A 24,258-nucleotide genomic window follows, 5' to 3' on the forward strand; every position below is an offset into this window, starting at 1 on the left:
GGGGGCCGAGGTGACCCGGTGATGGGTCATGTATCAGACGACAGTGGTGTCCAATGATGTCATGTCCCGACAGTCATGGCTAGGCAGAACCAACGCACCACTCCCGGTTGTTTTGCAGACGGAGGCCTGGGTGAGAGTGGTCCGGTTCCCAGGCTAAAGGCCTTTCATTTTGCAAAGAATGGCTTCATGGTCACAGCCCTGCACGCCACCAGGAGGCAGTATTTCACAAGAAAAAGTAATCAAACCCTTAATCAGTATTGGCTAAAACTGACAACTTCTATGTTTGAACGTTGACCATTGACATGATATTTTAAAGGGCTCATGTCACGCCACCAGGTGTGGGTGTGATTAGCTGGTACAAGCCGTTTGGCAAAGGTAAGGAATGATTTTCACAGTAACATCACAAGTGGGCGTGCCCACCTAGATGTCTACCCAGTGGACTGTGGCAAACGTTGCTCATCTATCCTTCATATGTGGGAGGGTGGACACATCCACTTGTGATCTCACTATGAAAATCATTCCTTCCCTGTGCCAAACGGCTTGTACCAGTTAATCTCTCTCACACACACACACACACACACACACACACACACACACACACACACACACACACACACACACACACACACACACACACACACACACACACACACACACACACACACACACACACACACACCTTGGGCCTCTACGAATAGTCAAATCTCCTAACCTTTATTCCTCCTGTCCTTAACCTTTGTGGAAAACGTCATCGGGTCAAGGAGAGATGAAGAGGTGCTTCCTTTCGAACATAGGAAAAGACATCGCTGTTTAAATGAATTCGACTTCACTCTTCCTAACCGACGTCATTGCGCGAAAGCGGGTATGGCCGACCTCTAGCGTCTCTAGTGTGAAACTACAATTTTCCGAAGATTGACGAAAACAAGCGCTCTTTGATCCATGCGTTCTTGTATTGATTTCAATCATGTTATCGCCAACAGTGAGAATCACTTGGGTCGGACTTGGCCAACGGGAATATTTTAGGCCACTTGAATTCCAATTCAAATTTGAAAACTAAACTAAACTTATGTTGATGTTGATGTTGAAATTAACTGCCAGTCTTTCTTAAATGTGAAGTGGCATTTTCTTTTCTTATGTTGTTTTTATGTGGTTACTAATACGGAAGAGGATATAGGGCCACACATGTAAAAAAAAATTAAGTTCTGACTTTATTCTCAGAATTCTGAGAAAAAAAGTCAGAATTCTGACTATAATCTCAGAATTCTGAGAATAAAGTCAGAATTCTGACATTAATCTCAGAATTCTGAGATAAAAAGTCAGAATTCTGACATTAATCTCAGAATTCTGAGATTAAAGTCAGAATTCTGACTTTAATCTCAGCATTCTGAGATTAATGTCAGAATTCTGACTTTAATCTCAGAATTCTGAGAAAAAAGTCAGAATTCTGACATTAATCTCAGAATTCTGAGAAAAAGTCAGAATTCTGACTTTAAAGTCAGAACTACGGGTATCTGTAAGGACCAACCTCCGTGGGAGAGACACTTTGCTTTATGCAGTAGGAGGAAACCTATGGAAGTCCAAGAAAGCCACAATCCGGCCCTAGAGATGGCGCGGTAAAAGTGCACGTCCCATAGCCAACTCACCAAGCTCACCAAGTCCATATTCAGAATTCAAAGCATTTATTCACAAATACGTTCTATTTTTTGACAAGCGGAGCCGACAGTCCTGTGCAAGTATGCACATTAGCCATGTGCGCCAAACAGAAGATAGACGCAATGTAAGAACTGATTGTTGTGCATTGTTGTGGATATGTAGGCTGGTTAGTTGTGGTTGTTTGTGGTCTTAGTGAAACAGCTTTGCCTTGGAGTTGGAGAAGTTGGAGTGATTGTGTGAATGTGCGAGAGAGAGCGCACCTGCCGTGGTGATGTTGGGCTTGTTGTTGGCTTATATGTGATCAATGATGTATCTGTCTGATCGTATTAGCTGTAGATGGATGGTTAAATAATGTCACAAGAACGGTCATACTGCAGGCTCTTATTTGCAAATGCACTGATTGTGTGCCTGTCTCCGATATGCTATATACCTGGCATTTATTCAGTTCATGTTCTTCTGAGTGCGCAAGAACTGTGCCAATTATTGTCGTGTTTGCATTGTAATGCACAACTTTGCCCTCCCTGTTATAAAATAACGTGCATCCCAACAACTTTAGCCAATGCAGGCTCCTATTGCTATACCAGTGTGTTTAACGTGTGTGCGTGTGTGTCTGTGTGTGTGTGTGTGTTGTCATGTAGGCTATAGATATAGATTTATTGTCTTGGCTTGCTTGCATCCATGAAATATTGTAATGTTATGGCCTAGCTGGCTACTGCATATCGAGAACAATCTGGGGATGAGGGCATCCCCGAATATTGACGGTATTTCGAACACTGCCATCTCAATATAATAGCCTAACAATATACAAATATATCAGTGTACTAGACACAAATGTATTTTCCACTAGCTAGTGGTGGTCATTACATTGTAGTGAAACTAGTAAAGACAACACAGCTTTATGTTTACGGCGAAACATGGAGGCACTGCAGCTCTAGTCTCGACAATGCGTTACTTTAGTCTGGTATTTCTCTGCACTGATTGGTTAGACAGCCTTCAAACTTAGTGTCAAGCAAAGAAGAGGAGGGCTCGTTCTGCATACCTAATAGCCGGAGTGAATAACTAATAGCCCGGAGTTAATAACTATAGAGCCGGAGTGAATGACTAATAGCCGCGGCTATTAGTCATTCAAAAACCGTACGGAATTCTTGCCAACACGCACAGGTTTTGCACTTTTACCGCGCATTCTAGGGGCCGGATTGTGCCTTCTTGTCTTTCCATAGGTTTCCTCCTACTGCATAAAGCAAAGTGTCTCTCCCACGGAGGTTGGTCCTTACAGATACCCGTAGTTCTGACTTTAAAGTCAGAATTCTGACTTTTTTCCTCAGAATTCCTGAGATTAATGTCAGAATTCTGACTTTTTTCCTCAGATTTCTGAGATTAAAGTCAGAATTCTGACTTAATCTCAGAATTCTGAGATTAATGTCAGAATTCTGATTTTTATCTCAGAATTCTGAGATTAATGTCAGAATTCTGAGATTGTCAGAATTCTGACTTTATTCTCAGAATTCTGAGATTAAAGTCAGAATTTCTGACTTTTTTCTCAGAATTCTGAGAATAAAGTCAGATTTTTTTTTTTTTTTTTACATGTGTGGCCCTAATCCTCTTCCGTACCCCGGTCAGAATGACCAATGGAAATAATTCCTTGCACTATTGTGTTTAAAATATGCTATAGTCATTTGTTTAGCCAATTCATGTTAAACAAGTGAGGGTTTGATTGACCCGGCCCGCCGATCTTTCCCACCACTATCCTTGAGCCGGTCGGGTCGGGCCTTTGATCGAGCGTTTGAGTTTTTTTTGTTATCATTGCTTTATTGGCCTAATCTGAGGAGAAATCTATGCATAAACAGGAATATTATAGGCCTAATTACACGGGTCTTCTCAATGCCGTGGAACGCTCCGTTCACGCTGCATGGGTAGTAGGGGTAGTAGTGAGGACTGGGAGTAACAAAACGGGATGCAACGTTTCAGATGAACTGTAGCTCAGCTTTTATTTTGAATTTTGATTTTCAAATCAGCTTGTTGACAGATACAGTGTGTTTAAATCTTAATTCCCCAGACTGTACAAGGCTAGAAAAACGTACAACAGCACACAAACATACAAAATATCTTTTAACAAATTCGGTCATGTTTCTTTGACATTTTAATATCTCGTTTGTTAAATACTTATAACCCTGGTAATGTACCCAACCATAGCAAAAAATTATCTCAAGTCAAATGTATACAATCTTATTTACAGAAGGAACATTTGATCAAAGTGCATTGAGAGAAAGGGAGTCCTGATCGGCTGTCATGTCAGAGGATTATGGGATTAAATGTATAGAATGTACAAAACGCTGTAACCATGGCAACTCGCACATTTTCGATAATACATAATTATTAACAGTGAAAAGAAAACTAACACCTCGTCCCACAAGATAACGTCTGTCAGGAAGTAATGGTTCATTAAGAAAATGAAAACAAAAACCGGATAATAAATTAATGTACATCTTCGCACGACATTGTCCAAACAAACATAAATATTAATACAGGTTTGGTTGTCAGAGCGGGGTTGACTGGCTGATCAGGGGGGTCTGGGTCATCTCGCTCCAACCAGACCAGGCCGTTTCATTAGGACGCCTCATTTGTTTTCAACCTTGTTTGGTCCGAATGTGATCCGACACAAATAATGTTGGAAAGAAATCTGAACTAACTAAAGCCACCCAAACAGCCCTCCCCTCTCCTCTCCAGGGGTTATCCTGTTTATACCTTCAGACTCCGCACCCACACCCTTAACAGCAGCGAGCCCTCGACAGCAGAATTAGATGTGGCCCCTCCTAGTGGATAGGGAGGGTGTTTAGGAGACCAGCTGGACCACTAGACAAAGTGAGCACACACCGTTCTGCTCACAGCTCATTGGCCAGACTGTTCTTCTGCTCCCCTCTCATTGGCCGGCATCGCTGGCACAAATAGCACAAGATTCCCCCCCCACCCCCAACCTGACACTGTGCGAAAACATACTGGACACCATTTCATTATAATATTCACATAATAAATACCCCCCCCCCCCCTCCTGCAACCATCTGGAACAATGACGTAATGCACTTCAGAGGGCCTGCGGTCCCGCGATAAGGTCTGGCTGCTGTTGCCGCGGACCGCATGGAAACGCCAGGGGCGCCATGCAACACCCGGAGCACAGGGGATGGGGCTGGACGGGGTAGGGGTGGGTGTTGGTGGTTGCCATGGAAACGATCAGGACAAGTCATCCTCTGTGCTCACTATAGATATCTGGAGTACAGCAAAAGCACAATTTCCATTAGTCACCCGATATCTGACATTAGCAAAGGTTGTTGTGGAATGGCGCGTCACATTTCTCTATAGGTCACTGAACTACAAAATACACTGTAGTTAGCATCAGAATACAAATGAACACCAATCAGCATCCAAATACACAGCAGTTTGGTTTCCAACTAGCCTACAGTAAGCATCCAAATACAATACACAGAGCAGTTGAGAGTGAGCGAGACTGACACGTACACTTAGTATGTGAAGACAAAAAAAGGCAAGCCTATGGAGAGGTACTCACTGCTGGGTAGGTGTGTCCCACGTTGTGTCCTACGTTGTGTCCTACATTAGCTCCGTGTCGGCTGATGTCGATGCTCAGGTCCTCCTCGGTGGTCTTCAGATACACCGGGTTGTCAAAGTTCATGCTCTTCTGGTTCTTCAGCTGCCAGTTCCTCCACATCAGGTAAGCTCCGGCAACCGCCATCGACAACAACACTGCAGGGGACGAACGCACACAAGGCGGCCGTAAGGAGGACAGCACTTATTCACCCGACTTGCCCACCAGAAAACTCCCTTGGTTTCCCTGTGGGGGGGAAACCCTTCTGCTCAACAGGCTTCAGGATGGACATGGCAGTGAGGAAACCAGGTCACTGTGTGAACCAGGTTAGTCACTGTGCTAACCAGGTTAGTCCCGTGTCTGGTGTGCATGTAAACGGGACGATGATCCATCGTTTCTTTCCATTGACTATTTTTGGGAGTCATGTGGTTCAAGAGGTAGAACCTGAAGGTTGCTAGTTCAATCCCCGCTCATCCTAGCTGAGGGAGCAAGGCACCTCCCCCTAACTGCTCCCAACGAGCTGGCTGTCGCCTCGCATGGTTGACTGCCGTCGGTGTGTGAATGTGTGAATGAATGGGTCAATGTGAGAGAATATTGTACAGTGTTTTGAACGGCCACTGGTAGAAAAGCTCTGTTTAAATGCAAGCCATTTACAATTTACCATCTATTTAGTTAATTCAATGTTAGAATATGTATTATTGACAGCAAGTGAATGAAGAAGTATATAGGGTTAAATATATCATACAACTATTTACTCACAAACAGGTAGGATGGCCCATGCAGCAGTTGACCCTCTGTTTGCAGAATCAACCTCGTGGATGGATGTGCTCACGTTGGCTTCTGGAAGACAGACCCAGGGTTATGAGGAAGTCACGCCCACAAGAACCGGTCCATGACTCCAACATAATGTAGAGCGCATGAACCCACAAGGTTAATTAAATGAGGTTCAAACTGCCAGATCAAAAGGGACTCCAGCAGTCAGCATAAGCTGGTTGAAAACACACCTCACAGGATACAAGATCACAGGCACAAGAGAGAGCGAGGGAAGGAGCTGACTAGGTGAGAGATGCCATTGCTTTAGTCCTGAAATCTAAATAGAAACACGGTATCCTTCGTCTCCACATAATGATTTCTTCATTGCATAGACCCCAAATTATTTTCATTGCCAAGGTTACAGTCTGCTGTTGCTAAGGTCTACAGTCAGTTGGCAAAATGAACGATCCTTTGACAGAACATGAATCCAGCTCACCAGAAAGCCTTGGCAAAATATTGGGAATTCAAGACTGAAAATGTCACATAAGTGAGGATTACCTAAACGGGGCAGGGTGTAGGATTAAGGTTACATCAGATTTAAGGATTAATTTAAGGTGCAGTTTGTAGGACTAAGGTTACATCAGTGAGGAATACCTTTAGGTGCAGTGTGTAGATTAAGGTTACACCAGTGAGGATTACCTTAAGGTGCATTGTGTGGTATTAAGTGGCATTCAGCAGTACGGTAACAACCAACTGAATCCCCGCCAGTCACCACTCCCTTTCTAATGATTTAGGAGAAGCTATGCTTCCCTTTACTAGTCTGTAGGTTCTTCCAAATTATGTCCTAGTCTACAAGTGGTGTGGTTCATTGATAGATTTATAATTTTGATGGGGTCATTGAGTCCGTAAAACTAAATGGTCTTAGCTTTCAGGTAAGATGGTGATTGATATAAAACACTCTCTCAGCCTTATGGAAGAGGACCTACCGTCTAGACTCATTCTAAGGTGAAGAAGGTTGTGGTTTCCATTGGGTTATACACCAATTCAAACATTTAGGAATATCATATTCCATTTCTGCCAACTCTGTTCCTCTAGATGTCCCCAAATTCAACATACTACACCTTGAATCACAACCCAGCAAACTCTAAGTTGACTAACATCAAATGAATGTTAGTTAAGCACATATCTTCCAAGACAACGGCACAGACAAGCATTAAAACACAGACCAAAGCAATAGTGAGGTAGATGAAACCCAAACTAGACCCAGTTCATTGCATTCACCTAATGCGATAGGATAAAGTTAGTGATTAATGTCATTAGGCATTTTCTCCAGCTTACACAAAGCCAACAAAGACGCAGACCGTGGCCAAAGCAGACGAGCACGTGCATCTCCTTCACACTTTAATAAGCCAGCGAGTACAGTTAGTCACGGCGCCGGTCGGTCGCGTCGGACCACCGGCAAGGGAGCAATTACCTGGGGCGGGACTGGTCCCACCTCTACCAGCATCCTCAGGGGCGGGGGCGGACTCTGTCAGACAGGGCACGCTCAGAGTTGGACAACAGCATTTAGCTACAGTGACTTCCCCGAGTTGGCCTACTTCTGACTGCTCACACCCAGCAGGTCTGGGAAATGAGATCAGCCGTCCCAGAGGACTGAGTAAGGGCTCAACATGTACAATTAGAACGGGAACTATTTGATGAAACCATTCATTCCCCGGGAAAAGAGAAAGAAGGCGCCAACACAACAGCACACGAAGGCGCTTCTAAAAGTCAGCTTTCTTGGAAGGAAAAGAGACCAAAGCTCATGAGAATAAGCAGAAGCGCTTCATGTTTTCAGCCTCGCCTGACAGATCTTTAATCTAAACCCCGGCTTGGGGCTAGGAACTGTTATTCTACCGCTTTCCATCACAACCGCGACCCAGTTAAGAAACAAGGCTCAAGATATAAAAACATTGGAAGAATAAAAATAGAATGAAAGCACAAGAGACCGCGTCTCCCAGCTGAAGCCCCCCCTAACATCTCTGACAGGACGGCCATCTGCAGCTCAAAAGGTTAAACATGTAAATACGAGCTAGCTCCTAGTCTCTGCTCCTATTGGACGTTGAGCGAGTGACGTGGAGCGCTACCAACAGTTAAAGAGTGGATGGATACAGTCATTCACACTCCTGCAGTGCCTAACCACAATGCATTAGGAGCAGTCTTCAATCGTACACCAAACAAGATTCAATGTGCCACACATGACCTTCTCTTGAGGACGAGGAGCAGACGAGTCCTGAATACGGAATGGAGATTTTGCCTCATTTGTGGCGCGATCAGACCCACGTTAGAAACACATTGTATGACCGGAGAAAAGACAATGTCTCACTTCAAATTAAGATTGAGAAACATTTTTCGACGTCCGTCCCCCCCATGACCGTCTGTCAGAGCTCCCCTCCTGTACAACCTGTTCTTCTAAAGTGAACCATCTGTAGATTACATTGGATGGATCCGCTAAAGCGAACACACACACACACACACACACACGATCAGTGTGTTTGCCAACAGCATGGGGGGTTGCTAGCCACACCAGTGCCCCTAATAACTCACGATAACATTCCTCCTTCAGCTCCACACACCTCACTTCCCCATCAGCCTTCTGCATTCAAGCTGATCCCCTGGCGACCACCAAGGTTGCCAAGGGAGACCACCGCCCAGTCTTTCTACTTCAGGTGAGATCTGTATAAAACCTCAAGGAGAGGAGAGCGGTCAGGTGATCCGAGTGAGAGTGTGTGTGAGTGCGTGCGTTTCACACACCTGGTCGGCAGCGCAGTCCGTCCTCCGCCAGCTCCTGGCCCTGGGGACACACGCAGGTGTACCTGGGGGAGTGCTTATTCACCTGGGGGGCGGGGAGACACAGGTAGGCACAGCCCCCATTCTCCCCCTTCTCTGTACACCAGTTGGGACCTGGGGAGGAGAACATGAGGAGTCGGGACGGGGGAGGAGGAGGAGTCGGGACGGGGGAGGAGGAGGAGGGGGGGCGGGGGAGGAGGAGGAGGAGGAGTCGGGACGGGGGAGGAGGAGGAGGAGGAGTCGGGACGGGCGAGGAGGAGTCGGGACGGGCGAGGAGGAGTCGGGACGGGCGAGGAGGAGGAGGAGTCGGGACGGGGGAGGAGGAGGAGGAGTCGGCACGGGGAGGAGGAGGAGGAGTCGGCACGGGGGAGGAGGAGGAGTCGGGACGGGGAGGAGGAGGAGGAGTCGGGACGGGGGAGGAGGAGGAGGAGTCGGGACGGGGGAGGAGGAGGAGGAGTCGGGACGGGGGAGGGAGGAGGAGTGGGGACGGGGGAGGAGGAGGAGGAGTCGGGACGGGGGAGGAGGAGTCGGGACGGGGAGGAGGAGGAGGAGTCGGGACGGGGGAGGAGGAGTCGGGACGGGGGAGGAGGAGTCGGGACGGGGAGGAGGAGTCAGGACGGGGGAGGAGGAGGAGGAGTCGGGACGGAGGAGGAGTCGGGGAGGAGAGGAGTCGGGACGGGGGAGGAGGAGGAGTCCGTCAGGGGAGGAGGAGTCGGCACGGGGGAGGAGGAGGAGTCGGCACGGGGGAGGAGGAGGAGGAGTCGGCACGGGGGAGGAGGAGGAGTCGGCACGGGGGAGGAGGAGGAGTCGGCACGGGGGAGGAGGAGGAGTCAGGACGGAGGAGGAGGAGTCTGCACGGGGGAGGAGGAGTCGTCGGCACGGGGAGGAGGAGTCGTGTAGGAGTCCAGACGATTAAGTACTCCCACTCCAGCACTTGCGTACTCACCGGAGAGCTGGATGAGCTCGTGGTAGACGATGATGTCCTGGGGGTCGTACAGGTTGCTGGCCAGCGTCACCACGTCAGAGCCCGTGAACTTGTTGGCTCCGTAGATGGCCTCGTTCTCCCCGTCCGTCCAGAACACGCGGTCCTGCAGGGTCCAGTTACGTCAGGGTTAGACTCAAAACGCACCCGAAGGAATCCTACACTCTGGACGCTTTGCATCGCCATACGATTAGCAATGCAATTAAGTGTCAGCGGAAATCAATACATTAATCCTTATCTACTGAACTATAACAGGATTATTATAAAACATTAACGGCTAATGCATTAAAGACATGAATATAAACGCATCACAGCCCACAGCCTTCATCTATGGATGAGCGAACCTCGAACACGGTGAGGGCAAAGGGGTGAGCCAGGAACTCTGAGGACTGCAGGACCTTCCGCCGGTTGTCCCCGTTCAGGTCCACGCTACACAGCATGTGCATGTGCAGCTTGGAGTCCACCCAGTACAGCCGGCCCTTGATCAGGTCTGGAGGAGGGGGAGGTCATAAAGAGGAGCGAGAGAGAGGGAGGGAGAGAGAGAGAGCGATGGAGGGAGAGAACAGCAGGATGGAAGAGGGGACGACGAACCAGCCGTGGTAGCAGAGGAGGGGGAGGACAGGGTTAAGGAGACAGAATGAGTAGAGGCAGTGGCGAAACTACCGGGGTGGCAAGGGGTGGCAGCTGCCACCCCCCAAAAAATGCTTGCCACCCAGGTTGTTAGAAGTGTCTCCAATATACATTTATTGAATGGCATTATATTTTTTGCTACTGAAGCTGTTGATCTCATTGGTAACTTGTTTAAGTTTAAGAACTAAAATCTTTATGTCCCCCCTCCCCTGTAAAATGGTTGTGTCCATGAATCCTATTTGCTCTCTTCTCACCGTGCGCATCTGCCGCTTCATTCAAATGAAGACAGAAACGGTTTGAAAGCCAAAGAACTGGAGACAAGCCAACTGTACGCTTGCAGTGTTGAAAAAAGGTACAGTACAGCTGAAACTTGAATCAAGAAAATGTGATGGGTGGTCACATGTGTCTTAATCTGCATGCCTGTTGTGTTCGTGTGTGGACGAGTGCGTGCTCGCCATTGACACACTGATTGCGATTGACGGTGGGGTTTCGAGATCGGACAGACACACACACACAAGGTGTTGCCCTTCTCTCAGGTAACAGACAACACAATTACTTTTCAAACGATCGACACCACATCAAGTCCAGCCGGCGCACAATGGGACCGCCCAAACACGCAACTCCACAGGCAGAGAATCCACAAGCCCTTTCCTCGTAGCTCTGAGTCTTATGAATATTAACAATGACAACCCATCACAACGAGGTGTTGTAAATCAATCAAATATTAAATTTATTTAATATCAATCAAAGGGAGAGAAAATAAGTATTAAATTGGCTTTTCAGTGGCTGTTTCCCGATGTGCTCGGATGATGGGCGGATCATCCGAAGGGAACCACGCTGAATCATTAAGTCTTTTGTGTAGAGATGGACGGGTAGATAGACGCAAGACTGACAGACAGACACACAGACAGACACACAAAACTTAAAATATAGACAAACAGAAAGATAGACACAATATGTTAACTGTTTTCATTAGCAATTGGTATAAATAAATACATAGACACCAGGCATGTGTGTTTCCAACAATAAAAAGACTTGACTTTGTGTGTGATTTGCCACCCTTGAATTTAACTTGCCACCCTTCTGCCACCCCATGTAAAATTTTCTAGAATCGCTACCGAGTAGAGGTACGAGACGTAAAAACTAATAATAAATAAAATCGAGCAGAGGGGAGGACTAGTCTATGGCTAACCGATGTGGGAGATGGAGGAGAGGAGAGAGCGAGAGGACTGGACTCTGCTCCAGACCTCCTCAAACAATATCCACTTACAGAAGACCAAGGCGAAGTGCCATGTGCATTGCATTTGAATAGCCAAATGACACGAGGCCACCATAAGAGATCCAAATGATTTGTTCCCAATTCAACCAGCCGGCGTTGATATCGACCACCTTACATGTGAGGTAGTGTGGTAACCAGGGCAACGGTTGCAGTCCTCATCCATTATGGACAGGCCACTGGGCGAGAGACCAGATGAGCTGAGTCATCTTGCTGGAGAACATGGATAATCACCCAGCGAGTGTGAGTGAGTGATGGGGGGGGGGGGTCTCTCCTACCTAGGGTGATGCCGTTAGGCCACTGGATGTCCGTCTCCACCAGGGTCCGTCGGCCGGCTCCATTCATCCCTGACTTCTCTATCTTCGCTGGTTCCCCCCAGTCAGACCAGTACAGGAACCTGGAGGACAAACCATTAACACAGATTAGCCCGGAGCACTCCGCACCAACGCGGCATGTCCAAGATAAAGGCGTATGGTAACTGCCCTGTAACTTAAGTACAGTTCCCTACCCAGACAGCGGGTCCACAGCAATGGAGGCGGGCTCCTTCAGACCACTGCTGAACAGAACCTTCTGCCTGGTGCCGTTGAAGGTAGCCACGGCGATGGTCTTGGTGCCCAGGTCGGACCAGTAGATGTTTTTGTAGATCCAGTCAACGGCGATGCCCACGGGCGTCTGCATGTTGTCGATGACCATGGTGTGGATACCCTGCTCCGCCTTCTTGCCCAGAACCGTGCTGAGAGGAGGGAGGCGGAGAGGGGTAAGGAGAGACACGGGCTCCTTCCAAGGTGCTGAATGAGATCCCCGAGTCCGGTCTGCTAAAGACTAACCGTTACCATATAGCAGAATGGGGACTGGGACACAATTCCTTTACAACAATGTGTACGCTTTTCCTACCATTACTGCTGCAGTACCATTCCGTCAAGCCATTTATTTATGGGATGCTTCTGGAAAACTACAATTACACCAGCTATGGTGTAGCATCATTTAGCATCTGCTAAATGGCTGCACAGTCATTTGTCTGACCTGTAGATGGCCTTCAGGCCCAGGTCTATGCGTGTGTGGGGGGGGGGGGGGTCTGACCTGTAGATGGCCTTCTGGCCCAGGTCTATATGTGGGGGGGGGGGGGGGGGGGGGGGGACTGGGGTGGGGGGGGGGGGGGGGGGGTCTGACCTGTAGATGGCCTTCAGGCCCAGGTCTATGCGTGTGTGGGGGGGGGGGGGGTCTGACCTGTAGATGGCCTTCTGGCCCAGGTCTATATGTGGTGGGGGGGGGGGGGGGGGTCTGACCTGTAGATGGCCTTCTGGCCCAGGTCCGCCCAGAAGATGGTCTGCTGGTTGAAGTCTGCGTCCAGTGCCACCGTGTTCCTCTGCTGCTCCACCACCTGGGTGTACTCCCGGCGCTCCAGGCCCAGCCGCCGGATGTCCCGGCGGTTGGTGAACATCAGGCAGGGCTCCTTGCCTGAGGAGGATCCGCCGGAGGTCACATGAACTTCATGCACTGTCGTCGCCACAACAGTCCCTTTGTTTTGGGCTTACTGTCGACATTACCAACCCCGCCCCCCCCAGGATAGGTCACGACACACAGCTGGTCGGAGTGGACAGAACCCCGTTGTTCGAGCCTCTCCCATTAACGGCTAGGGGCTTACCCAAAGGGACTCTGATTCAATACAGCGACAAACGGTCTAAAGCAAGGAGAATCATGAATGCCAAATGTATGGACCAGACAGGCATGAAATGAATACCTTTAAAAGGTTTTTAAATATTAATATTGAGCCTTACATCCACTCCCGAGTCCTCCCCAGCTCAGACAGCAGCAGGGCCAGCTGGGAGCTGTTCTACACTTCAATTGATTTTGCTTAAGTCGTCTACTCCCTTACTGCCCATCGCCAAGGTCATCTGACCTCTTCAAAGAGTCTGATTGGGTAAATGGTTCTGATGCCAGAAGCTAAAAACAGTCCTCCTTTCTCTTATTCAAACCTGGATATCATTACCATGACGATAGAAACCATCCACACGGACACATCCACAACGCAAACGCTTTGCTTTTACCGTTTCACTACGACTCGTCGTCCTTCATCTTGTGGTAAGCTAGTTAGGTTTAATCTCGTCTCTGTGGTAAACAGTCATCTCGTTGGTCCACCCACCACTGCCCGCCTGCCCCCCCACCTGGTGACGGCGCTACAGGGGAGACTCACCCACAGCCTTGCAGACCCCCGTGGTGGGGTCCATCTGGTAGCCGTTGTGACACTCACACTTGTAGCCTCCCTTCAGGTTGATGCAGATCTGACTGCAGATGCCAGGGTTCACACACTCGTTGATGTCTGGAGACAACAAACACAAAAACAACAACAACAACCGTCGGGACATGTTCAGACGACCGGAACGGAGGAAGCAAACCCGACATCTTTACAAGAAAGACAGTGAAGCGAAAATGACAGGCCATCATGCACAGTGTTAAAGCTCTCTGCGCCCCGTGTTTGGAACAATATTATCTTCTCCTATAAGCTCAAGGATGAGATACTTCAGGCCATGGCCTTGGTGAAGTTCCTGCCCATCCTATCAGATAACTGCTGTGGCAACGGGTTACTTTGACAAATCTACTCACCACAAACGATAAACCGGTTCAACTGTACCAACTGATAATTTATTTGCTGACATAAAAGACTTTCCTTCCCCTCAGGCACCTCAGGCTTCAGTGCTCCTGAGCGAGTGCATGGCGGACTCTCCCGAGCTGCCCAATAAACCGGATCTTGCCTGTACTTTCCACCACACTTTACGACGGTTTAACCGCCCTGATACAATATTAACTCTGCTTTTAGGTCACTTATTGAGCGAGGGCCGTTTCCAAACACCACATGTGTCACAAGAGAGCCAGCGAGGCATTGGGCGGCGGGCAGGGCACGGGGGGGGAAGGTACCTCCGCAGGTCTTGTGGTCGATGAGCTGCAGGCCGGGGGTGCAGTCGCACTGGAAGCCGATCACCATGTCCTTACACATGTGGGAGCAGCCGCCGTTGTTCAGCAGACACTCGTTCACACCTGGAAGGACAGGAACGTTCGCCTCTTCAAATCCAGTGGACAACGGAAACTCATTCACATCTGGAACAACAGCTGCTTGTCCATTCATGCTAGAGCTGCAAAATGATGACTCAAATGATAATTGCTGAATATTCTGATTGCGATTAACAGATTACATTCATATTCTTTGGTGCCAACGTATGTAAAAAAAATACTACGAATTGAGTAAATGAGATTTATGTAATGGTATAGCCTTCTTTTTGAAGGTACAGGACTGATTTCAGTATTAGTTTATTTTCTTTTATAAATGAAAAGCAACCTTTCACGCTGGGCCAAAATCAAGGTTTAAATGAATATGCAAATAATTGCGCAGCCCTAATTCATTCAAGAACATCTGCAAGGATATTCATAGAAGTCTTCAGATCACAGTTAACCAACTGTCCATCTGACACTGACTCACATCTGGAACAAGAACAAGATCTGCTAGGATATTCATACACATCTGTTGAGACCCTGGTTAACATCGTCGACATTCCAAAACAGACCCACCCTGTTATGTAGTCATGAACCACCCTCGATCATTTCTGTTTAATTATGAGGCAGTTCTTGAAATAAAATAGAGAAAAATGAATGTGGCTTATTTAGAAAGGCAGCATAACATCCTCAGCTCAATGCTTTGAGATTAACCTATCAAGGCCGTACCAATTTTGGAACATGCATCAGTATGGCTACCGTGCGTCACTTTTACGTTATTTTACATTTGTAGACATTAACTTAGTGGACGGGGCCTTGCAGAGTAACAGGAAGGCATTTGGTAAAAGAGAGGGAATGACATGTAGCAAAGGACCACAGGTTGGAACCGAACCCGGGGCCCTCAAAGGCGCATTTCCTACATGCAGTGCTGAGGTGCCCACTACGATGTATATCTAATGAGCACGGTGCTGCCTCACTACGGTGTATATCTAATGAACACGGTACTGCCCCACTACGATGTATATCTAATGAACACGGTACTGCCCTGCTACGATGTATATCTAATGAGCACGGTACTGCCCTGCTACGGTGTATATCTAATGAGCACGGTACTAGTACTCACTGCATTCGCTGATGGGCTCGTCGCTCCAGTCGGGACAGTCTCGGGCCTTGTTGCACACCTTGGTCATCTCGATGCACTCCCCACTGCGACAGCGGAACTTCTCTGGCCCGCTGCACTGGGTCACTGGTCGGGGAGACCCCAGGGTTAGGGAGGATGGAGTTATGTAAGGTCCAGTCAATCATATTCACGCTGCATCATAATTAACACCAATATGTAATTTTGGTAGATTAATAAATTGTGATATTTGTTTATAGGTTAAAAATGTGTGAAGAAAGAAACAATTCAATAAAGCCATGATGTAGTGCAAACATGGAAAGAACCCAACATGCAATTATATCCGGCCAAGCTGTAGTCATCCATTATGGGCAGAAAGCGACAAGTAGCTGCAACCAGCGTTTACATGCTAATTGAGCCTTAAAATGCAATCTTGGGCATCAGATGTTTTTTGTCTTCCTGAAGGCAGTGGGGCAATGTACAACATTTAAAAAACGAGTACACACAAACAATGTGACAGAACTGAAAACATCGGTTTTATTCGATCAAAAACAGATGCATGCCAGCAGAACACACTTAACCAGAGGGAAGAACACACCCAGATCAGTTACCTTCAAGTGCAGTACCCACACAGATTAAACAATGCACACTCACGCGTACCGTTTTTGCAGTTGTTTTCGTCTGAGCCGTCAGTGCACTCTCGCAGACCATTACACTGGCGGTTGCCAGGGATACAGCCGCCATCGTCACACTTGAAGTGGTCAGCCCCACAGGTACGCACAGCTGGGGAACACACACACACACACACACGTAAGAACAAACTACCTAGTAGTCCATATTAACCCACAGTAATCCACAAAGTTCACACACTACCTAGTCCACAGTACTCCACACACTACCTAGTCCGCAGTAACCCACAAAGGTCACACTACCTAGTCCACAGTAACCCACGCACTACCTAGTCCACAGAGGCCAACACAGATCAGACCCTACCTAGTGCCCAGTAGCCCCCACTCTTTACACATCGCAGAGTACGTGGGTTAAACAGGGGGTACGTACGACAGTTGCTTTCGTCGCTACCGTCCTTGCAGTCGCTGTCCCCGTCGCATCGCCACTTCCTGTGGATGCACTCCCCTGAGCCGCACTGCATCTCACTGGAGGAGCACCTGGCAGGGGGGGTCGGGTGCCGGCCGCAGCGGGTGTGGGACTCGTCCGATTGGTCCTGAAAGGGGGGGGATAAATAAACCTATAAACATTTCCCCAAACAAATAATAATGCTAACCCGTCGGACACGAATGGGATCCACAGCAAAAAGAACGATTTAAATAAGGGAACTAAAACAATAGACAATTCATACTAGATAAATGGTGCTATTTACAGTCGTCTGGTGCACAATGTATGCATATCGACCAAATGTTTCACCCCAGTACAAATGTTATTCGATGCTCATACATTTATTCAATTTTCATGAATAAAGTACCATCTCATTAGCTGTTTGGCTGCCTCAACACCTCAAGGACAGATCTTATGAAGCGCGAGGAAACAGCCTCCTCTAGCACAAGCCTCCTGTCCTGCCTTCCAAGAGGGTACGCGTGTTGGACTGCACAAAACCTGGTCCAATGGAGACGTTTGGCGTTCATGGCAGTGAATGTTTGGCCATTCCCTAAAGGTTCCGCAGTAGCTCATCCTCGATAGGTGCTAGTTCTGTCAAACATGCTCTCATTTGGCGTGGGTGCGCGCACAGAGAGACGGCCACATTGTCATTCACAGCCATGTCGTCATCGTCGGCCCGTTACCATGGTTACGTTATACTTGCCTCAGCCGGCTCGACATCAATAACTTAGAAATCCAGCGCAGCTCATCATCACGCAACACCTTGTAAAATGTCAATTATAATAATGACCATTTTAATAATGGACCTGCACTGGGAGCAGAGACGGGCCGATGAGGAGTCCTAATGCCCAACAGGTCGTTCACCAGCATCACGCCGTGTGTACATCCATGAGTTCTAGAGGGGTATCCCTACCTTTCAGCCATGGAGCTACAACTAATGATTGTTTTTTCTCGTCCAAGTAGTCACGCGTTTCCACATTTCCACTTAATTTTTCCAATTCTCGTAGGACTACAGGCAATTTGTAGTTCTTAGAAGTAGCCATTTTCTGCTACCATGTTAACCCCTAATAATTATTCTTATGCAACTAGTTTAGTCCATTTATCACAAGCTCTTCACAGCATAACAACACAGCATCGCCACTACGGCGGGAAACGAACGCCACACAGAGTACGAAGTCATCACAGTGCGCATCTCAGTAAACAGGTAACAGGCGGCTACCGTAAATAATAAAATAGAGGCTCCAACAAATGTAAGGCGACAGCCTGGACCCACCTGGCAGTCGACGTCCTCGTCACACACCCAGCTGGCGGGGATGCAGGAGGCGTTGCCGCACTGGAACTCGCTGGGCCCGCAGGAGGACGGCGCACAGCCCACCTCGTCGCTGCCGTCGCCGCACTCGTCCTCGCCGTTGCACACAAAGTTGCGGGAGATGCAGCGGCCGCTCGCGCACGTGAACTCGTTGGGCGCGCACGTGATGTTGCCTGGCGGGAGGGGAGGAGGTCACCTGGTTAAGCGCTGCTGGGGGCAGGAGGCCCGGCCCTCGCCAGTAATCATCCCACTGGGAGACGTCATACAGGACTGGGAACCACAACGCATCTCGTCTTTTGCATTCATAGTCCAGGAAAAAATGTATGATACGAGATCAAATCAACTGCATCTAGCTTTAACTAGCATTGCTCCCTGTGGGATATTAATCGTGTCCATGAATGTGTGCGTCGGTGTGCTTACTGCAGTTGACTTCATCGTCTCCTTTATCACAGTCGCTCTCCCCGTCGCACTTCCAGAAGACAGGAATACACTGGTTGGCCCGCAGCTGAACTCGTTCACACGACACGTCCGCATGTCTGCAGAAACACAACGTTTCAACATTCATCAACACGTCGGCAGGAAACACTCCCACATAAACCCCAAAGCGCCTCATGTCTGGGAGCAGGCTAAACATTTAGCAAACAAACATTTCAACAAGAGCTTGTGGTTGTTCTTCTTCAACAGATTTAGCATATCTTTGGAATTAAAGTAACAGACAGCTGTCTTAATGTTTGAGTGGCAGCATAATAATGCATTAAACTAAAGCAGAACCCTCAACAACCCGCTTCCCCAATCCAGCCGCCTGACGCACACACACCCACGTGTGGAGCGTGATGCATGTGCCCCGACACACGCACAGGATTCCAGGGGGGGCAGCCAAGTCAGGCCTATCAGCTGTTCAAACACAACAGAGGCACTGGGGAAACCAGTGCCTCGCTGCACGTACACACCGTGTACATCTGTAACACGCAGACAAGTCTGACACCTTCTGCTGGTGTGCTTCACATTGCTCCCGTCTAAGGTGAGCCAACATCCAGTAGAGAATTGTTTCCGCAACCAAGCCTCCCGGTTCAACTTTAAAGTGGTTAGAGTTAACACCTTGTTGTAGTTCCAACACAGATATTTGGCGGGGTTCCAGAGTCGGAGTTCCATACACACAGTTCAAACTAAATAACCTCTTAAACATAACCCAGGTCAAACTACATATCCCTTTAAAAACATAACCCAGGTCCAACTCCCACAACTTGAAACATAACCCAGGTCCAACTCCCTCACCTTAAAACAGAAACCAGATCCAACTACCTCCCCTTTAAACAGAAACCAGATCCAACTACCTCCCCTTTAAACAGAACCAAGGTCAAACTCCCTCACCTTAAAACGTAAGCCAGGTCAAACTCCCACACCTTAAAACGTAAGCCAGGTCTAACTCCCTCACCTCAAAACATTACCCGGGTCCAACCCTATCCCTTAAAAACAGAACCTTTTGGTCCAACAGGCCACTTTTCAGTTGCCATAGAAACGCTCGACTCCGTACAGCAAAATCTCCGGTCGATAAATCCCTTCCCTTCTCCTGATTTTGAACACAAAGCTTGATGGATCTTCAGGACACATGGGTCGGAACTGAAGGATCAGGGCAGAATAGTTTGTTTTGGTGCTGACATCACAGCTCGGAGGAGCGAGGGGAAAGGAGTACATTGCAAATGGAACGCTTTAATGAAGCGCTTTCTGACCAGTGGTAAAAGTGCTTTAAGATAAGGTAGAAAAAACACTCATCTACCATCGCCCGTGTGCCATGCAAGAACACAGATCAGATAGGAGTCTTGCTCAGGGGCAACACGACACTAGGAGGAGCCGGGAATCAAACCACAAACCTTCTGATTAGCAAACAGCCTGCTCCACTGCCAAGCCCTGCTGCTGTGAGGGTTTAGAGAGGTCTGTACTCACGGCAGATCTCCGAGCTCTCGTCAGAGCCATCCTCACAGTCTGGCTCTCCGTCACAGTGCCAGCGCTTGGGGACACACTGGCCATTAGTGCACACAAAGTCAGAATCCGCACAGGTCAGCTTCTCTGTAGGGGGAGAGGGACCGCTTTAGTTATAGGAGGGTGGGTGGGGGGGGTGTTGCTCAGCTCAATAGTAGGAAGACAATAAATGCAGAAATAATTATTTTTCCCTCTGCAGAAATAGATAATATAGCATCACGATGGTATGCTGGCCCAGAAGTCCCTGGGGCAGTATGAACTGGTGAATAGAGGGTGGCCCAGAGAGCAGAGGGGGGGGTGTGTGTGTGTGTGTGTGTGTGTGTGTGTGTGTGTGTGTGTGTGTGTGTGTGTGTGTGTTTTAACTGGGTCACGAGGTAAAGGAAACCATTAGATCAAGGACACGTGCACATTCATGTACACGCGCTTGGATAATAATGTCTACCAAGCTCCGCCTATCTGGGCTGTGTACATAGTGTGCGCACAGGTACACCATGGTTGGGTAGATTGTGTAGAGTTAGATATATCCAGAAATTCATGACACTGTAGTTTCATTCATATCTCTAAAAAAGGGATGTTATAAAGAGGCAATGTAAAAATGTTAAATGTAATTGCCATTTGGATTTGGCAATACCAAATTAACCCAAAACAAAGGAGGTCAAAGCCAGGCCTCACCACAGGAGGTCTCGTCGCTGCCGTCCGTACAGTCTGGGTCGCCGTCACACTTCCACACCGACGGGATGCAGCGGCCGTTCCCACACTGGAACTGGTTGGCCTCACACTCCGGAGTCGCCCCTAACCCCAGGTCAGAGGTCACGACAGAGGGAGAAAGAAACACCAAAAAGGGACAGGGAGGGAGGAAGGAACCAGAGGGAAAGCTCAGAGGTTCTCAGAGTTTTGTTCCATGTTCAAGAAGTAGGTCTGGCTGTACAATCTGATCATAATGATTAAGAAGAGTTGAAACTATGGATTAAGACTCCCTGGTTTATAAATATTATCCACCTAAAATCACAGACCATATGATCTTTTTATTTAGCGTTATTTGTTTCTCTTGTTACATCATTTCCCTTGTGAAGGAAATTTGTGTATAGAAATCAAGTTTTGAACGAGCACGATGTTACTACCCAACACAATATTAACTATGCAATAATGTCCCACACGAAATGAACCTAATCCAGGATATTATTGCAATACATCTTATCGACAGCCAGACAAAGGGCTAACCTACAAATCATTCAGGCAATAGCTCAGTCAGCTGACAGCCAGCCTCCGAGATCACAACAGCTGCTAATCTTAAGCCATGGAGGAGAAGCCTTTGTTTGACATTGTCCGGTTCCACAGGTCGTTTTAACCCAAGCTACTGTGGTATCAGCGTCTGTACAGCCAACGTCCCAGAGAACGCCACTCAGACCACACGGCGGGATAAGGAGTTTGCTCGCGGCATCGAATTGTTAGTTTTAAATGCAGGACCTTTAAGATGATCATTTATCAGAAGTGGATCACTAAATATTCACCGCTTATACCTCAGCGATCTCTCAATACCATTATTCATATCAGGCGCCCAAGTGGGCCTTAACCACAGGTATAGTGTGGTACATGTATAAAACAAAGCTATGGTCTATAGTACACGTTTAAGATTAAGCTTAACATTAAGCATCCAATTAGTCTATGGTATGCATTAAAAAGACGCTTTACATGTAGCATCACATTGTATACTAGTACGTGTTTAAATGAAGCTATACATTTAGTATCCACATTGTATACAGTCTATAGAATGCATTTAAAACACAGCTTTACATTTAGTATCCACAATACAGTCTCTGGCACGTGTTTAAAACGGTGGGCAACAGACGTACTGTAGGTCACGGTACAGTAATTCACAGAAACCAAGCCTGCATCTCTCCCCTCTCTCCTCTTTCTCCCCCCTTCCCTTGGAGAGATGGGGCCGTCCAATGATTGCACACCCACCATTTGGATCAAAAGAACAGGATGTTAAGCAGCCAATCAGAGCCAAGATAAGCCTACGATGTATCCATTTTAATCAGGCTCGAGGTGTCAGCCAATTTGCGTGACGACGTAATATATTCGGAATCATCATCCGATATTGAAAGCCGAAACACGCGCGTTGGTGTTCACACATGGCAACGCTCACACAAAACCTTTAGGGAGAGTTGCCTTTACCGGGAGTTCGTAGTCTGATCAGACACCACTACGTCCGTGGACGTGTTGCATGTAAACAGTGCGCGGGACACGCGCCAAGACAGCCTCCGTGCGGGACTCGCGCCACCGCAGCCTCCGTGCGGTCCTCATTAAGACACCTGCCGACAGTGGATGGCCCACTGCGGTCCGCTGCAGTGTGGCAGGAGGATCCCCCACTTCTCCCAACCCCATTCTGCTCCTACTCCAACAATAAACACATAAATATTTAAATATATACTCTAATGGGGCCACAGAACCCCACGTATTGGCGACAATGCGCAGGCGCAGTCGAGACAAACACACTCGCGGATGTAATGGATGTAAAGGCTATATTGTTTCAAAGGATTGGGAATACGGTCCTACCATGTGATAAGGAGAGGAGGGAGCAGAACAATAAGAACAACCCATCGACGGCCCGTCCCATTCCGAGAATTAAATGTTTTTAACATACTGACGTGACACCTGATTCTGCTGCTCCGTTTACACTTGGGGCATTAATCAGGATCCTCCATTCAACGACACACACACACACACACACACACACACACACACACACACACACACACACACACACACACACACACACACACACACACACACACACACACACACACACACACACACACACACACACACACACACACCACACACACACCACGCACGGTCCACCACTCACCCTGTACAGGAGCGCCGTGTAGGAGGCACAGCAGCGTCGACAGTGCCAAGGAGAGCCACACCAGGGACGGGGACATGTCTGCTAGGGGAGCCGAGTGGAGGAGTTGTTAGCCGGCTGCTGGGTGACTGAAGCTGGCCTGGTGGTTCGGAACCCGGTTCACACCACGGACTGTAGAAAACCGCTGCACACGCACACCAATTCCAAATCACACGCGACACCGAGTGGACTGCGGCTCTGTGGGAACGAACGGCAACAAGCCCCGACCACGCGCCTTCTTTATGCTCTCGGTCGGTTCACGCGCCGTCGTCTTTCCGGCTCGCGGTGCCTCCTCCCGAGGTGGCGGACAAGCTGCAGTCCATGGCCTGATTACAGCAAGCAGCCCGCACGCTGACACTCACACATGCACGTATCCAACATGACACACACACACACACACACACACACACACACACACACACACACACACACACACACACACACACACACACACACAAACACAAACGAGACTGGATGCAGACGCCTCACCCTTAGCTTCTACATATAAACACATACACACAGACCGGACCCCCGCTGACACACACACACACACACACACACACACACACACAATCAATGACTCCCTGAAACATACACACATACACTGATCCAACCTGACACACATACACCGATCGCCCCCCCTGATACACACAACGAGGCTCTCCGGGTATGGCTCCTGGCGGATCTCTTCTCCTCCTCCTCCTCCTCAACCCCCCCCCCCATACTTGTGACAGATTAACCCTTCCTTCTCTTACAGTCCGACACCTGAACACCACGCACTGTTATTAATATTTAATCAGCATACTAATTAGTCCTCATCCATTATTCTTCTCCAACGATAATTTTATTATACTAAACACATCTTGTGATTATTATAATAATAATAATAATAGTAATTTAAATCAATTTTCATTTCCAGTTCGCCATGCATCAGGTTCTGTGCATGAGATGGGTTACCAAGCTTATTTACACTCTGAGATTTCTCACACAAATTAGCCAAGCGTATCAAGGCCATGTCCTGCTGTGTGCCCACCTGCCTGCTCCCAGCTCCAGCATCCCTCCCACCGCTCATCTGTCTGCTGAAGGAGGCCAGTTGGTATTTCAACACACAGGGTAAGTGGG

General features: G+C 48.2%; 1 protein-coding gene across 1 annotated transcript; it reads right to left on the bottom strand.

Annotated features, from left to right (window-relative positions):
- Window positions 1-3,615: 3,615 nt before the first annotated feature.
- On the bottom strand, window positions 3,616-23,835 carry LOC115532609 (very low-density lipoprotein receptor-like). Its single transcript, XM_030342481.1, is given in 21 exon segments — window positions 3,616-4,917; window positions 5,216-5,409; window positions 6,011-6,091; window positions 7,479-7,532; window positions 8,798-8,947; window positions 9,780-9,921; window positions 10,160-10,305; window positions 12,000-12,118; window positions 12,230-12,454; window positions 13,008-13,179; window positions 13,916-14,041; window positions 14,638-14,757; window positions 15,833-15,955; window positions 16,487-16,609; window positions 16,886-17,048; window positions 18,213-18,421; window positions 18,669-18,746; window positions 18,749-18,784; window positions 20,193-20,315; window positions 20,901-21,020; window positions 23,101-23,835. Coding segments are annotated over 21 exon segments (2,616 nt in total). The 5' UTR covers window positions 23,177-23,835; the 3' UTR covers window positions 3,616-4,881.
- Between the last annotated feature and the right edge of the window lie 423 nt (window positions 23,836-24,258).

This window comes from Gadus morhua, chromosome 19, assembly GCF_902167405.1.
Source record: "Gadus morhua chromosome 19, gadMor3.0, whole genome shotgun sequence".
NCBI classification, from domain to species: Eukaryota; Metazoa; Chordata; class Actinopteri; order Gadiformes; family Gadidae; genus Gadus; species Gadus morhua.